Below are 16,117 nucleotides of genomic sequence, written 5' to 3'. Positions count from 1 at the left end.
ACAACAAAATTAGGAAAGAAGGTTAGAACAATTTAGCGACCTCTTAATCTTACTTACAAACATGAGATTGAGGGACCATTACAAATATACAAGTTGAAAGAAAGAGAGATTAAGAGAGTGGGATTTACTCTTTCTATCCCCTTAATTATAGGGGTGGACCCATCAACAATGGTAATTTTGGGTATGTTTTCAAAATACTAGAGTGCATAAAAAAGGTTGGTGACACCTCTTCATGGTAAATGGCAGAATATTTGATGACCCAAGGATAGTGGGAGTGGAATGGGAGAGATAATAGATGACATGCTGGCTATAGTATTACTTTGATGCAATGTGACAAGGATGCCTAGTACTACAGGAACCTCAAATATTCCTCCTGGGAGACAGTTATAGTACGTTGTTTCACCAATGGTTAACAAGTGACTAACGAGGGAAACAGACTTTACGATTTATGGACTCTATCCTAACATACACAACCTTGACTATAGGATTAAAAACCACAAACAAACAATGAACAAGATAATTATTAAAGCTTGATACACATTGTTAGCCCACAACCTAACAGCTTAAGCGTTTAGGCAAACTGGTTGTCTAATATTGTATTAGAGCTGGTTACTATGAGGTACTGAGTTCTAGTCCTACTGCCCATGTTTCTTGTGTGGTGTTTAAAAAATTGTATTCCCTGTAATGGGTATTTATTGTTTGTTTACCTCTCCATGTGCTGTCAGACTGCACATGTGGAGTGTAAAAGCTTGATATATATTGTTGGCCCACAACCTAACACCTTAAGCTTTTAGGTAAAAGTGGTTGTCTAACAATAACCAACAAGAGCATATCACAAAAACAGAAATGTACGTTGTTTCAGCCCCAATAAACTCAGTAAACACCAACAAATAGACTCTAATCATTCCCGGGATGCTGCACAGGAACAACCAAAAAGTGAGATCTTGGACAAAGATCCATCACCAGAAGCTCAATATTATGGTCTATAGAGGGATTCAAACAATATTAGATCAGTTCAGACCAAAAATATGGTTGTATAAAGCCTCACGTGCACAGCTGTGGGATCAGTGTCTAGGGTGCATGAGGGAAGCTCTGCAGAGTTCAGCAGTTGACAGATCAGCAGTCTATGCATGGCTATGGTGTTGGTTTTGCAAGATAAAAAGGGGTCCGTGTCCCTAAATTGGCAACGTCATCCAAGGGATTTCCAGCAACTACTATGTACCAGCAGCTGTTGGCTGGTTTTCAGGCCTATGGTGGTGTCAGCAATTCTCCTCAATGGTAGATATGTAGAGGATTTTGGATTTTAAGTGTCGGTTTGATGGTGGCTGTGGCACTTAGGGTTTAGGTATCTGGACCATGCTTTGATACCATGTTAAGCATATTGTATAAGTTGGAAGACCTAATCACAATGATAGGTCTCTCCCTCTAATTTATAATATGCCAAGTACATGACATAATACTCTTACTAACTCTTGCACAAACTCATAGTTACTAACACAAAAATAACAGACATCCATAATACTAAATAACTAAAGTAATTAGTAATAGTATTATTTGGTTGTGCAAGAAAATAATAACTGATTTTAAGCACTTATGGAATAAGTAGTATTTGGTGGCTCACAAATAATATAGTATTGAATTTAAATAAATTAATAAAGGAGTTTTCCACTCAAATGATCCCACACATTGAAATTATAAAACATTACAAAAAAAAGAAAAAAAAAAACCAATTATTTAAAGACTCCAACACAATCAAGAAAAAATTCAAAGTATCAAGCTTTTATCCTCCAAGGTGATTGGGAAAATATTTTTAAAAGTACCAATAACTTTTTGGGTTCCAAGATGGTCATAGAAAATATTATAAGAAAATTCAAAAAAATCAATTTTTTAGTCACAAGGTTATCAACAAAACATCAATAAAACAAAAACAAAAGCCCATCAATTTTTGAGGGTTCATGAGGATGGCACAAATATAGAAAGGCAAGTCAAACCCAAGACATAGACCTGTAGCCACCAATTCAAGGGGAGAACAAAATCCCATCAATCTTGTTTCAGAGGAGAATATAGCACAAATAAAAGAGATTCAGAACGGTCTTTATCTGCCATCATCTCCGCAAATTATCATCCAATAACCCCTCCACACGGGACCTCTTGCAAATCAAAATTGCTTAACCAAGCCAACAAATCCAACAGCATCCTCATGATTAACCAACAGCGCTAATTTTCATCATTGCAATCTAACACCTCTATGCATCGGCGACATTGTTAAGCTGCCACTTGCAAACATCCTCAACGACTGATTCCTATTCCTGCAAAGCACCCCCATCTTGCCAATAAACCCAATCCCTACAACAGTTCTCTTTCCATTCACAGTGAAATAGTTTATCAAAGGAAAAGGAGAGAGTTGATCTTACCAAAGAAAAGAATTCTTTGATGGTCCAAGAGTTTGGGATGCTCCAACTTTTGACACTTTATCCCATCAAAACACTCAAGCTAAAGTGTTTCAATTGAAATAGCCTCACCTCCACGTAGTAACAATACTAATTGAAAGTGGCACTTATAAGTTGCCAAGCCATCCATGAATTACTTATAGAAAACCTCTTAGATACAAGGTTTATCACAAGTACTATCTCCCTCCCCTAAATTACTTATAAAAAACCTCTCTGATACAAGGTTTATCACAAGAACCCCACACCCACCCTCCCTCCCTCTTAGAGTTACAGCACTCGGCGCCACCATTCAAACCCTCCGGAAATGGATTGATTTTCTTGGGAATTCTCCAAACTTCTCCTTTTTTAACATCGAGAGGCGGTATAATCCTTTTTATCAGCATTTCAACTGGAAAAGGTACAATGTCCACCTGTCCAAGAGTGACATTCCTAGGTACATAATGATAGATCTAAGATTCAATTCCATCGTGGGCCGCTGTTTTCAACTAGAATTTAAAATCTTTGAGCTTTCTTCCAATGATCAAAATGAAGAGGTTTGTGTCATAGAGAGAGGACAAGGAAGAGTTACATAATGATAGATCTAAGATTCAACTCCATGGTGGGACGTTTTTTTAAACTAGAATTTAAAATCTTTGAGCTTTCTTCCAATGATCAAAATGAAGAGGTTTGTGTCATAGAGAGAGGACAAGGAAGAGTAAACTGATTGCTATTAACTAAGGATCAGTTAATATGGGTGGCAAACAAATGTGAATCCATATAAGGTAGACAAGGGGGAGTGAGATTCAGGGGTCAAGCTTTTGTTTCTTTCAGTCAGATCTGTTGATTTTAAAGAAGAAAATAATTTTGTTATTTTTTAATGATAAATGTACAGCTGTATATAATGGGAGGAAGAAAAGTTCCTTTCACTATATTCGGTAACGAGATACTAATTACCACAAAATCAAGAAACTAGCCAAATATAGGAAACTATAAAATAGGAAACAAACTAATAGAGATATCAGGAATTTTCCATAATCTCTTTATTCCTAAATTAACATAGTCAACTAATAATAAAATCAGAATTGCTGCAGCGGTATCCCTAAAAATCAGGGATCAAGTTTTTCCACACTCCCCCTCAAGCTACACGTAGATGTTAATCAAGCCAAGTTTGGTACTCAAATCTTCAAAATTCTTCCTTGGTAGAGCTTTAGCGAGGATATCTACATTTGCTGACTTGTCGGCGTGTATAGCAGACTAACTGTCCCATTTTCTATCTTCTCCTTTATGAAGTGGCGATCTATCTCCACATGTTTTGTCTTGTCGTGATGCACCGGATTCTTTGCAATGTTAATAGCTAACTGATTGTCACAAAATACCTTCATTGGTTCAGAAGTGATGATTCATAATTCCCTCATTAGTCTTTCGAGCTATATTCCCTCACACATTCGGAGTGCCATAGCTCTGAACTCCGCCTCTCCACTACTCCGAGAAACTACTGGTTGTTTCTAACTTCACCATGTTACTAGGTTTCCCCACAAATACATACAATAACCAAATGTTGACCTTCGGTCAGTTATTGATCCGGCCTAGTCAGCATCAGCGAACACTTCAATATCTTTACTTATGTTTTTTCAAAAGTACAAGCCTTTACCTAGTGTCATTTAAAGGTACCTAAATATCCAATTGACAACTTCCATATGTTCTTCAATTGGATCATTCATGAATTGACTAACTACACTAACCGATAACCCAATATCAGGTCTAGTGTGCGAGAGATAAATCAGCTTCCCAACAAGTCTTTGATATCTGCCTTTGTCCATTGGAACACTGTCCTTATTAGCTCCAAACTTAGTGCTTGATTCCATGGGTGTTTCAGCTAGTTTGCACCCAAGCATTCCTATCTCTTTAAGAAGATCTCATCTAGTACATACATCCGTTGTGACATTGAAATTTTCTTTCTTAACCGAGCTACTTCCATTCCAAGGAAGTATTTTAGGCTCCCAAGATCCTTGGTTTCGAATTCTTTGGCATGTAAAGTTTTAAGCTTGATCAATTCGTCTTCATAATCACTTGTTAAGATGATGTCATCTACATACACAATGAGAATCACAAATTTTCCTTCGGTTGAGTGTTTGATAAACAACGTGCGATCTACTTGACACTGAGAATACCCATACTTCTTCACTGTTTTGTTGAACCTATCAAACCAAGCTCTCGGGGATTGCTTCAGTCCATAAAGGGATTTCTTGAGCTTACATACCTTATTCATAGTTGCTTGTGTTTCAAAGTCAGGAGGAGTGTCCATGTAGACTTCTTCTGTAAGGTCTCCATTGAGAAAGGTGTTCTTGACATCAAGTTGGCGAAGAGGCCAGTCAAGATTGGCAGCCACCGATAGTAGTACCCGAATGGTGTTTAATTTGGCTACTGGAGCAAACGTCCCTTGGTAGTTGATGCCATAGGATTAAGTGAACTCTTTTGCAATTAGTCGCGCTTTAAATCTGTCGACACTTCCATCAGCCTTGTATTTGACAGTGAATGTCCATTTACATCCAACTAAATGTTTCCCACTCGGTAGGTCTAAAATCTCCTAAGTTCCATTTTTCTTTAGTGCCTGCATTTCTTCCCATACTACAGTCTTCCATTCCGGAATTGAAATGGCTTCTTGAAGAGTTAGGAACCTGCACTTTCTTCAGATTTGCCACAAATGTTTGGAAGCTAGGTGACAACCCTTTATGAGAGACAAAGTTGTAGATTAGATGATTGGTACATGACCTCCTATCCATGGTCTTAAATTTCCACGAAATTGTTGAAATTTCTGATTTTCGTCACCTTCAAAATCGAAATGGTATTTGATTTCCATCGTGCATAATTTCCGTTGAAATCTCAACGAATCATCCAAAATTTATCAAAATCTCGATATTTTAGCAAAACTTGTTGAAATGAGAGATTTAGGAGTGAGTGAAATTTCTCTCTTAATTTACTTTATTTATTTTTATCGAAACAAATGATTATTACAAGTGCTTTTGAAATTATATTAAAAAATAAAATTACAGCAACATTTTATCATTATATGTATAATAAATAATATTTAATTGATTTATGAATTACATTTGAACTAATTGAATGTGTTTAATGAACATTATTTTACAAATATGTTTGTTACACATACTATATTATAACTTTTCCACCTCATAAACAACATGGATGTATTTATCTTGCAATATATTAGTCGTAAAACTTACATTATTATGTATGTTAATGATTTCTAAAGGTTCACAAAGAATTCCATGTTTTACTTTTGATTTCCATTATTTTTTTCAAAATTGAAATTGAAATTGACATCGAAATTGAAATTTCCATCGATAAATCGCACCCCACAATAAATATAAAACTCTTCAGCTCCCTACCATTCAAATGAATGCCAGCCAAGCCACTTTTAATAAAATTAATTTTCAAACATGAAATATTCTCAAAAATTTTGAGCAATGTGAGTACCTTACAAAATTTCTCAATACTGGTCTCTAAAAAGAAGATAGTATTATCAGAAAATTGCGAGTGAGATGCCTCCATCTTCTCCCTACCTACCTCCAAACCCCTAATCACACTATTTTTTGGGCATGGGCACAAGCATGCGACACAAACCTACTCAAACCATCGACAACCAATAAGAACACTAAATAGGAAAGGATATACTGGATTTCCTTGTCTAAACCCCTAGATACCTTAAACCACTCCCTAGGCTGACCATTAACAATCACTTAATTATAGGCCAAACTAAGGAACCCTTTCATCCGCTTGCACCACAAAAGCCCAAAACCCTTTTCAACCATTGCTTTATCCAGTGAAATTCACCATATCACAAGCTTTCACAAAATCTAACTTGACAAGAATGACCATTTTTACTCCTCTTAACATCCTCAACCACCTCATTAGGCGCCAAAACTACATCCAAAATTTGTCTATAAGCATGTTGCCTATTAAATTTTTTTTAAATTCAAATAAAATTAGCCAAAATACATTTAAAATCATGGTTTACAATATTAGATGCATATTCTTCAATTTGGGCATGGTTGTGCATGCCAGCCACTTCTCTCCCATCCCACGACACCCGTCACCACTCTTATGCAACCTACTTGCAACCACATTTTAAAACAATGGCACAAATACCCTCCCCTCAATATATCCATTCGTACCATTTGTATGGCACCCTTGGAAGGGTTCCATTGTCGAATTTATTGTGATCAAAAAATTGGTTACTATCACAATCTCTCAAAATATCCAACACTTCTAGTTAATTCTCATATTTGACCATAGTGCATGATTATTTTCCTTACAAAAGTTGTTGCTTCCAAAACTCTCAAGGTTACCTACCAACATGAATGCTTTCCTTAATATTAACCCCACCATGACCATACTCCATGGCAAAGTTGTAATGTAGGCCCCACTCTCACCTTGGTGGGGCCCTCATTATATAAACTGAATAATATAAAATTTATCAAAACTGAATTCTCTAATGCTAATCTAAGCTTTAAATAATAAATAAAAACTTAAAAAGTAATTCCTACTTTATGAAAAATAAATTGCAAAAATTGAATATAAAAGAAAAAGTTACCTCCATAGTTGAGCACTCTATATGCATGTTTGGTACATAGGAAAGGAATCGAATTGAATGTTTTCACTTAATTTCATCATGCCCTCTTCATTCCATTCATGTCCTACCCCATTCCACTCAACAAACCAAAAATGTCATATATGCACTCTCAAACTCCCAAGGCATCAAAAGTTTAATCTTAAAGAGCTCCTTTCACTAAGGATGGCCCTCTTTAATGTGAAAAGGAAAACACACCTGAACACATAGGCAAGGGAAGAGGGATAGCTTTTGGTTCCCAAGCAATGTGGGACAAAACTTCCTAGATTACTATTCATTCTACCATGTTAATGTCAGTCAGATTATATCAAGCCATAACTAGCCTATAATTAGCCTATCTATTTATGGCATGATTCTTGTACTATAGTTGTAAATACCATGTAATTAGCTGCAGCCAAGTAACTGCCATGTAATTAGCTGTAGCCATGTAACTGCCATGTAATTAGCTGTCATGTAACTGCCATGTAATTAGCTCAAATGTTGCTATATAATGAGAAGAACCCTCACAAAGAAGGGATTCAATACAATTGATATGGTATCAGAGCCTAAAACTTGAATTAGGTTTTTTGGGTCAATTTCTTTCATGATTGTGAGGGTTGTTGAGTCACCTTAGGCAGTTTTCTTTGGTTTCGGGAATCTTTGGGCATTAGAGGTTCATTGTGGTGTGAGTTTTGTGGCTATCGGTAGTGTCTGGGCATCATTGTGGTGCTGCCAAGACATTCTTGGGAGAATTTTGTGGTCAATAGTGTCTGGGCATAATTGTGGTGGCTGGTTGTGCTGGACATATTGTATTGCACACACGGTTGCTTCTCTTTCTAGGGCAGGTAATTGTTTTGGGCTTGTTCTCTTTGTGTTGGGCTGTTTGGGCTTTGTTGGTTGAACTGGTTTTCACCTGCTTCTAGTGTATTAAGCAAGAGGGGTTATTTTAAGTCAATTGTTTTAGGGCTGCATTGGGCTTTATGGGTTAGGCTGCTTTGTGCTTTGCTGGTTGGTGTTTTTCACATTTTCTGTCTTGTCTTTTATTGTAGTGTTATGGGCATCATAACTACCAACTCAGATTCTTGTGGGGGTGTGCGCTTCACGAGTAAAAATTATGGTACTTGGTAATTTCAATTCCGCATCTTTGTTATGGGGAAGGAGTTATGGGAGTTATGGGACCATATTGATGGTAGTGACCCGACTCCAACTGAGCTTCCTAATTTGGCTCAATGGAAGGTCAAAGATGCTAGAGTAATGTCATGGATCTTAGGATCTGTTGATCCTCGGATTGTTCTATATCTGAGGCCGTACAAGACTGCTAAAAGTATGTGAGAATTTTTGAAAAAAGTTTATAATCAGGACAACACAGCCCGAAGTTTTCAGTTGGAATATGAGATTGCCAATTACACTCAGGGCGATCTCTCCATTCAAGATTATTTTTTTGGGTTTCAAACTTAAAGGGTGAATTTGCTAGCATGGTTTATGCTAAGGTGTTGGCTGCATCTCTCTCTGCTATTTAGGAAGTTCATGAACAGAGCAAGAAAGACCATTTTTTTATGAAATTACGGCCTAAATTTGAGGCAACTCACTCTAATTTGATGAACCATGATCCTTCTCCTTCATTGGATGTGTGTTTTGGAGAATTAATTTGGGAGGAGCAGCATCTTACAACACAAGTCATTTTTCAGCAAGATAAAATGACATCTAATGTCGTTGCGTATGCAGCTCATAGGAAAGGCAAGGGTAGGGATATGCAGAAGGTTCACTGCTTCAGTTGCAAGGAGTATGGGTACATTGCTGCTCACTATTCAAAGAAATCTAGCAATTACTGCAAGAAGTCGGGCCATATTATCAAAGAATGTCCTATTCGTCCCCAAAACCGTCAAGCTCATGCCTATCAGGCTGTGATTGGTCCTTCTTCTTCTTCTGGTTCCCTTACTCCAAAGATGGTTCAGTAGATGATTATGTCAGCATTTTCTACCTTAGGGCTCCAAGGTAATGGTACTACTGCATCTCAATCTTGCCTTGTTGATTCTACTGCATCCAATCATATGACTAGATTGTCCGACACTCTTTGCAATGTTCGCCCTTATCATGGTTCCTCCTAGATTCAGATAGCTAATGGGAGTCATTTAGCCATTGATGAAGTCGGGGATATTATTCTTCTTTCAGAGATGTTTATGTATCTCCTGAACTTTCTACTAGTCTTATCTATGTTGGCCAGTTAGTTCATAATGACTGTGATGTTCATTTCTCCCGTGATGGCTGTCATGTGCAGGATTAGTTGTCAGGGAAGATACTCGCGAAGGGGCCTAAAATTGGCAAACTTTTTCCATTGCACTTTTCCATTCCTAGTTTATCTTTGGCTTGTCTGACAGTTAATTCTCAGAGTGAAATATGGCACAAACATTTGGGTCATTCGAACTCTATTGTTTTGTCTCATATGTTAAGTTATGGTTTTTTAGGCAATGAAAAACATGTTTCTAAAGCTTTGTCATTTGATTGTCCGGTATGCAAACTTGGAAAAAGTAAAACTCTTTCATTTCCTTCTCAGGGTAATTGTGCTGCAAAATGCTCTGATATTGTGCATAGTGATGTTTGGGGTATTTCTCTTGTAATTTCTCATGCTTGATACAAATATTTTGTGACATTCATTGATGATTTCAGTCGATATACGTGGATCTATTTTCTTCAGTCCAATTTTGAGGTCTTGTCTGTTTTTCAGATCTTTGTAGCATATATTGAGACCCAATTTTCAATAGGTATTAAGATTTTGTGGTCTGATTTGGGTGGGGAATACATGTCCCACGAGTTTCATGATTTCTTACACCACAAAGGCATTGTGCCTCAACGCTCCTGTCCTAATACCCCACAACAAAATGGAGTGGCCAAACGTAAGAACCGACATCTATTGGACGTTGTTCGCACCTCATTTCTTGAGTCCTCTATTCCTTCTAACTTCTGGGTTGAGGCATTATCTACCGCAGTTTACTTAATTAATAGACTGCCCTCTCAGGTCTTGAATTTTGATTCTCCTTATTTTCGTTTGCATCATCAACATCCTAGCTATCTTAATTTGCATGCTTTGGGATGTTTTTGTTTTGTTCATTTACCTTCTCATGAACGTCACAAACTTTCTGCTCTGTTCGTTAAATGTGTCTTTATGGGTTATAGTATTTCTCACAAAGGCTATGTTTGCTATGAACCTAGTTCTAACAAATTTCGTGCTTCTCATCATGTTGTTCTCTTTGAAAATCAGTATTACTTTCTACCCATGTTGAGCCCTTGCCTGAGCTTAGTGTTCTTCCGTGTTATGATGAATTACCTCCTCTTCCTAAACGGTTCAAACCTGGAATTGTGTATACTCGACATCTACCAACTTTGCCCTCTATCAAGCTTGACTCTTCCTCCGCATCTGATCCAACGCTGTATGTGCCTCCTAAGCCTGACATGACTCCTACACCTAGTCCTCGACACTCTGCACGAGTATCACGCCCTCCTGATCAATATGGTTTTAATACTACTTTAACTTCTATTCCCATTCCTACATGTTTTTCTAAGGCTATTAAACAAGAATGTTGGAAGAAAGCGATAGATGAGGAACTTAGGGCTCTCCAAGATAATCTTATATGGGATGTGGTTCCTTGCCCATCTAATATTAAGACCATCGGTTGTAAGTGGGTTTACTCGATCAAGCTCCACTCAAATGGAACTTTGGACCAATATAAGGCACGGTCGGTTGCCCTTATGAACAAGCAAGAGTATGGGGTGGACTATAAGGAGACTTTTGTTTTGGTAGCCAAGATGACTAGAGTTCGTACGGTTATTTCTATTCTTGCTTAAGGCTGGCCACTTCATCAAATGGACGTCAAAAACGCATTTCTTCATGGTGATCTCAAAGAGGAAATTTATATGGCCCTCCCACCTAGTTTTTCCTCCTCCTCTTCTTCGGATGTATGTAAGTTGAAGCGATCTCTCTATGGGCTGAAACAGGCTCCCTAAGCACGGTTTGACAAGTTTCGAACTACCTTGCTTCAGTTTTCATTTCAACAAAGCCAATATGACTCTTCTTTGTTCCTTTGCAAGACATATGCTAGTATTGTTCTTCTTCTAGTTTAGGTTGATGATATTGTTCATGGTTTTAAATAAAGGCCACGACCGTTACGTAACGCCGTTACGTAAAGGTTTTTTGGGTTACCGATACCGTTACACACCGCGAAATCGGTGGGAAGAAAAATCACGGCCGTAGCAGTCGTTACGGACCGCGACCGTTACGTAAAGGCCGCTAAGTAACCGCTACAGGACTGTTACACCAAAAAAATATTTTATTTGTTACTTTTTCTTGTCATTTTTTCTCTCTTTTATATATCATTCTCAATATACCAAGTGGCAAGAGGGGGAAAAGATTATAATGAGGATGACAATGATACAAAATTTACTATTTCTTTAAATACTCACAATAGATGCATTAATTAACAATTTCAAAATACTTACTTGTTAGAAAATTTTTTTTTTAATAATATTAGTAATGTGATATTTATGTTCTTTATTTTTCAACTTCAACCTTCTTTCTTTTCTAGCTATTTTATATTTATATTATTCGTATGTCTTATGTGTCTAATAGATTAATGGAGTGTATAATGTATTTTATTTTATTAATTCATTTAGCACACATAAGAATTTATCACAGATAAAAACAATGAGAAGTATAAATACCCGCGCACACGTAATTTTCTATCAATGATGGTTTAAAACAAATGCAAACTTGTTGCCCTTACTAAATAACTTAGTTACTCGAACTAAAGGTCCAAAATACACTAAAACCCTTTCTAAGAATGGCTAAAAGCTTAAAACATGCAAGTATGCTAATATGCATAAGGTTGTGCGTGCTTCAAAAAAATTCACAGCCGTTACACCCGTTTCCCGTTATGTAACATCCGCTACTCCTGCTTCCCGTTACACCCGTTACCGTTACGTTACGCTACCCGCTACCGCGATTTAAAACCATGATATTGTTATCACTGAGACCGATTTTGCCTTGATTGATCGTCTCCAGCAGCATTTTCACACCTCTTTTCATATGAAGGATCTTGGTCCTCTTACGTACTTCATGGGATTGGAAGTTCACACAACTCCTTCGGGCATCTTCCCAAATCAACATAAGTATACACAGGATTTAATTACTTTGTTTGGTCTTCAGGATACATCTTCTGTGGATACTCCTCTAGAAGTCAACATGAAGTATCGTCGTGAGGAGGGTGATCTCCTTTCTGATCCTACTGTGTATCGCCAACTAGTGGGTAGCTTTAACTATTTGACTATTACTCAGCCTAATATTTCCTTTGCTGTCCAGCAGGTTAGCCAGTTTATGCAGACTCCACGCCATTTACACTTAGCTATCATTCGTCGTATCATTCGATATCTTCAGGGGTCCCATAGCCGTGGATTGTTCTTTCCTACAAGCTTTCCTCTTCGTCTCGTTACTTATAGTGATGATGATTGGGCCGGTTGTCCTGATACTCGCCATTCTGTCATGGGCTGGTGCCTCTTCCTTAGAGATTCTTTGATTTCTTGGAAGAGTAAAAAGCAAGTTTGTGTTTCGAAATCTTCAACTGAATCTGAATAACGTGTGATGTCTGCTACTTGTTCTAAGATTAGTTGGCTTCGTGGGCTTCTTGCTGAGCTAGATTTCTCTCAGCCTGATCCCACTCCTCTCCATGCTGATAACACTAGTGCTATTCAAATTGCAGCTAATCCCGCTTATCAAGAGCACACGAAGCATATCAAGGTGGATTGTCACTCTATTCAGGAAGCACTGGACACTCATTTCATTTCTCTTCCTCACATTTCCACTGACCTCCAGATTACTGACATCTTTACAAAAGCCATGACTCGTCAGCGCCATCAGTTTCTCGTGGGCAAATTGATGCTTCTTGATCGACCGGCATCAATTTGAGGGGGGATGTCAGTCAAATTATATCAAGCCATAATTAGCCTATAATTAGTCTATCTATTTATGGCATGATTCTTGTATTATAGCTGTAAATACCATGTAACTAGCTGCAGCCATGCAACTGCCATGTAATTAGCTGCAGCCATGTAACTGCCATGTAATTAGCTCAAACGTTGCTATATAATGAGAAGAACCCTCACAAAGAAGGGATTCAATACAATTGATAGTTAATTCATTATTTTTCCACGTGACTAACCCAACTATGAGAAGTTTCTTGATTGGAATTAAAAAAGAAAAAAGGCATTGGAAAGCTTGTGCGATAAACTACACTTGCAACATTAATGTGCACCCCAAGAAATTAGTGAAAATGAAAATTAAAGGCAATTAAATTTGATTACTCACCATCATGGGGAAAAAGGCATATTGAGTGCACATGTGCACATCATGACTAACATAAGACACCAAGCGTCAAAAATTTAATCTAATTTTGACCTCATTTTTTCCACCCAATAATCCACTTTGAAAGATATGCACACACACTCCAAGGTTAAAAAAATTTTGAATTTTTTAAAAAATAAATTATTAATTGAAAAAACTAGATATTCAAATAAGGTCTGACAAAGCCTGGAAAGGACTCACATTTACCCTTAAAAAAAGGAAGTTGACCGAAATGAAATTACGTACTAATATGACCACCATCCCAGAATTTTGCATCCAACGAGATCATTTTTCATGATTATATGAAATTTTTTTAGAAGAATATTAGCCAAACAAATTGGGGAAAGAAAAAAAAATGAAAATGAAAATGAAAATTGGAATGTTGAAAAGAATGGGGAACATGTTGAGAATGGTAAAAATACAGAGCTGAACATCCAATAGATATACAAAAACACATAAAGATACAGGGCCGGCATTGTTGGCAATATAAATCAAGGAAAAAGAATGTTGAGGTCTCGCACGCAAAATTAACATTGCATAGGAACACAAATGTGCAAATTGAAGACTACATACCCAAATATAAAAGTCATGAGATTAAGGGGTAGGGCAATAATACATGATACAATTTAAGTATCAATAGAAGGAGAAACCATGATTGGTTTACAAAATTCATAATTGAACAAAAAAGAAATGTTGATGACATATTGTCCAATTTAATTTTCAACCATAAGATATCAATTGGAATCCAACAAATAAGTTCTTCACAATTAAAGATGAAAGACTATTTTTACAATTTCAATATTACAGAGCAGATAAAGGGAAGGGAAAAAAATACCTCACATTTAATTTGACTTTCAGACCTCTGATGAACTCTAGGGCACCAATCCAAAGCCCAAACAGGGCCACCAACATACAACACAAAGTCATTGCTGCAACAAAATATGGCAAAACATTACTCTGGACATCAACATTAAAAGGTCCAAGCACTCTTGTAGTTGGATTTGCTGATAATAAAAGCCAAAACATCCAATAAACCAGCTACATGCTTTTAAATATATATATATTAAAAGAGAGAGAGAGAGAGAGAGAGAGAGAGAGAGAGAGGAAACAAAAGCCAAAAACTAAGACATTTAAAACATCAAGTAACCATCCACATAATTTTTTGCATAGTTTTATCAGGTAAATTGCACAGTTAGTCACTGAGCTTTGCACTTAGTTGTTTTGAGTCACATCCAAATTCAATTTCTTGCAATTTAACCATTAAACTAAGAATGTGTTGCAATGTCCCATTTCCATTAACGAGCATCAATGTCTAACATGGAGGGCCATGGTGTCAAAAGGACTGCACCTCTACAATTCACCTGCGATAGACTCCATTGGGCTGGAAAATCACATCGCTTCAAGGCTGCCATCCCATATAAACCTGTTAAAAGGGAATATGTTATTTTAATAATTAGGTTGTGTTAATGGGGGTATTTTGTCCTTAAGACTTAATTCTTATTAACAAATATAAGAAGGCAGATCTGGAACTGTACGTAACTCCAGGAAACAGTCGCTCAGTTTTTTGCTCTCTTTCTCTTCTCCTCCTCTTCTCTTCTCTCCTTATCTTCTTCTCTCCTCCATCCCTAACTTTACAACATGGTATCAGAGCATTGATCTCCTTCGCATCTGATTTGTCTAAATTGGTTTTGATACTCTGTTTCTCGTTTTTTCTTATTATCTTCCCCTAGTCAGTCCTCAAATCTGATTTTTTTTTGGTTGGTTTGAGAATCATTTAAGGACACCCTCCCTCTGGTTTAGGTTGTGCAGCATCCTTGGCAGGAAGCTGTGTCCTTTCATGGTGATTCGCTCAAGTGAAGTCAGTTATACTCTGTTTCTAGTATGCTGCTGCTGCTGTTCCTCTGTCACTGTGTGAGTTTTGCTGATGATGCTGTTTTGATGACATGCATTGGTGACTGATTGCTTCCAATCTTCTTCCGTTTGCTGGTTGGTTTTGATTAATGCTCTAATATTTATTTTCTGTTCTCAGCATTCATTTCCAGTTGCTGCCTGCTGTAATGCCTGGAGCTGCTGCCAGGTTGTTTATTAAATGCCTGCAGTACTTTGCTATGGTCTGTCCTGTTCTTGATGGTTAAGTAATTCCTCCTAAGATATTGTAAGCTCAGTTCTGTACTCATAGCTGCCTATTGAAGTTCTGGAATTTGGAGAGTTTGAAGTGTTGTAAGTTTTGGTTTTTTGAAGCCCTAAGTGTTGTTTGTGTTAGTGTGTGCTGCCTGACATCTCAAGCTCCTTCCCGTGATAAGTCCCATGGATACTAAAATCTAACTGTAGTAGGGAAAGTTTTGGAAGACGAGGATGAGGTTTGGATTGTGGTCATGGCAGCAGTTGTGTAATACGACAAGTCCATCACTCAAATTCTTGCAATTGCACACATAGTGGGAAGGAAAATCATACCATTGATTGCTGTTGGGATCTCCTTGGAAACCAGCTCAGGCCAATAAGTCTCTTGCGAAGGGCGATTCTACTAGTGACACTTGAAACGCACCTAGCCACTCCACTAGGGAGTTGAGTACATCATCCACTGTGTCCCGAGAGGAGATTAACAATCTTATTTGCATGTTTCAACAACTCCAAACTCTATCTTTTACATCTATGGCCACTATGGCGCAT

General features: G+C 37.4%; 1 protein-coding gene across 3 annotated transcripts in view; it reads right to left on the bottom strand.

Annotated features, from left to right (window-relative positions):
- Window positions 1-16,117, bottom strand: part of LOC131149023 (uncharacterized) — a 106,512-nt gene that overhangs the window by 74,559 nt on the left and 15,836 nt on the right. For all 3 annotated transcript variants that reach the window (XM_058099059.1, XM_058099060.1, XM_058099061.1), the window contains one exon: window positions 14,283-14,376. In XM_058099059.1, coding sequence (XP_057955042.1) covers window positions 14,283-14,376 — 94 coding nt within the window. The remainder of the gene's footprint in view (window positions 1-14,282; window positions 14,377-16,117) is intronic.

Source organism: Malania oleifera, chromosome 2, assembly GCF_029873635.1.
Source record: "Malania oleifera isolate guangnan ecotype guangnan chromosome 2, ASM2987363v1, whole genome shotgun sequence".
Lineage (NCBI taxonomy): Eukaryota > Viridiplantae > Streptophyta > Magnoliopsida > Santalales > Ximeniaceae > Malania > Malania oleifera.
This window is presented reverse-complemented; position numbering and strand designations above follow the sequence as displayed.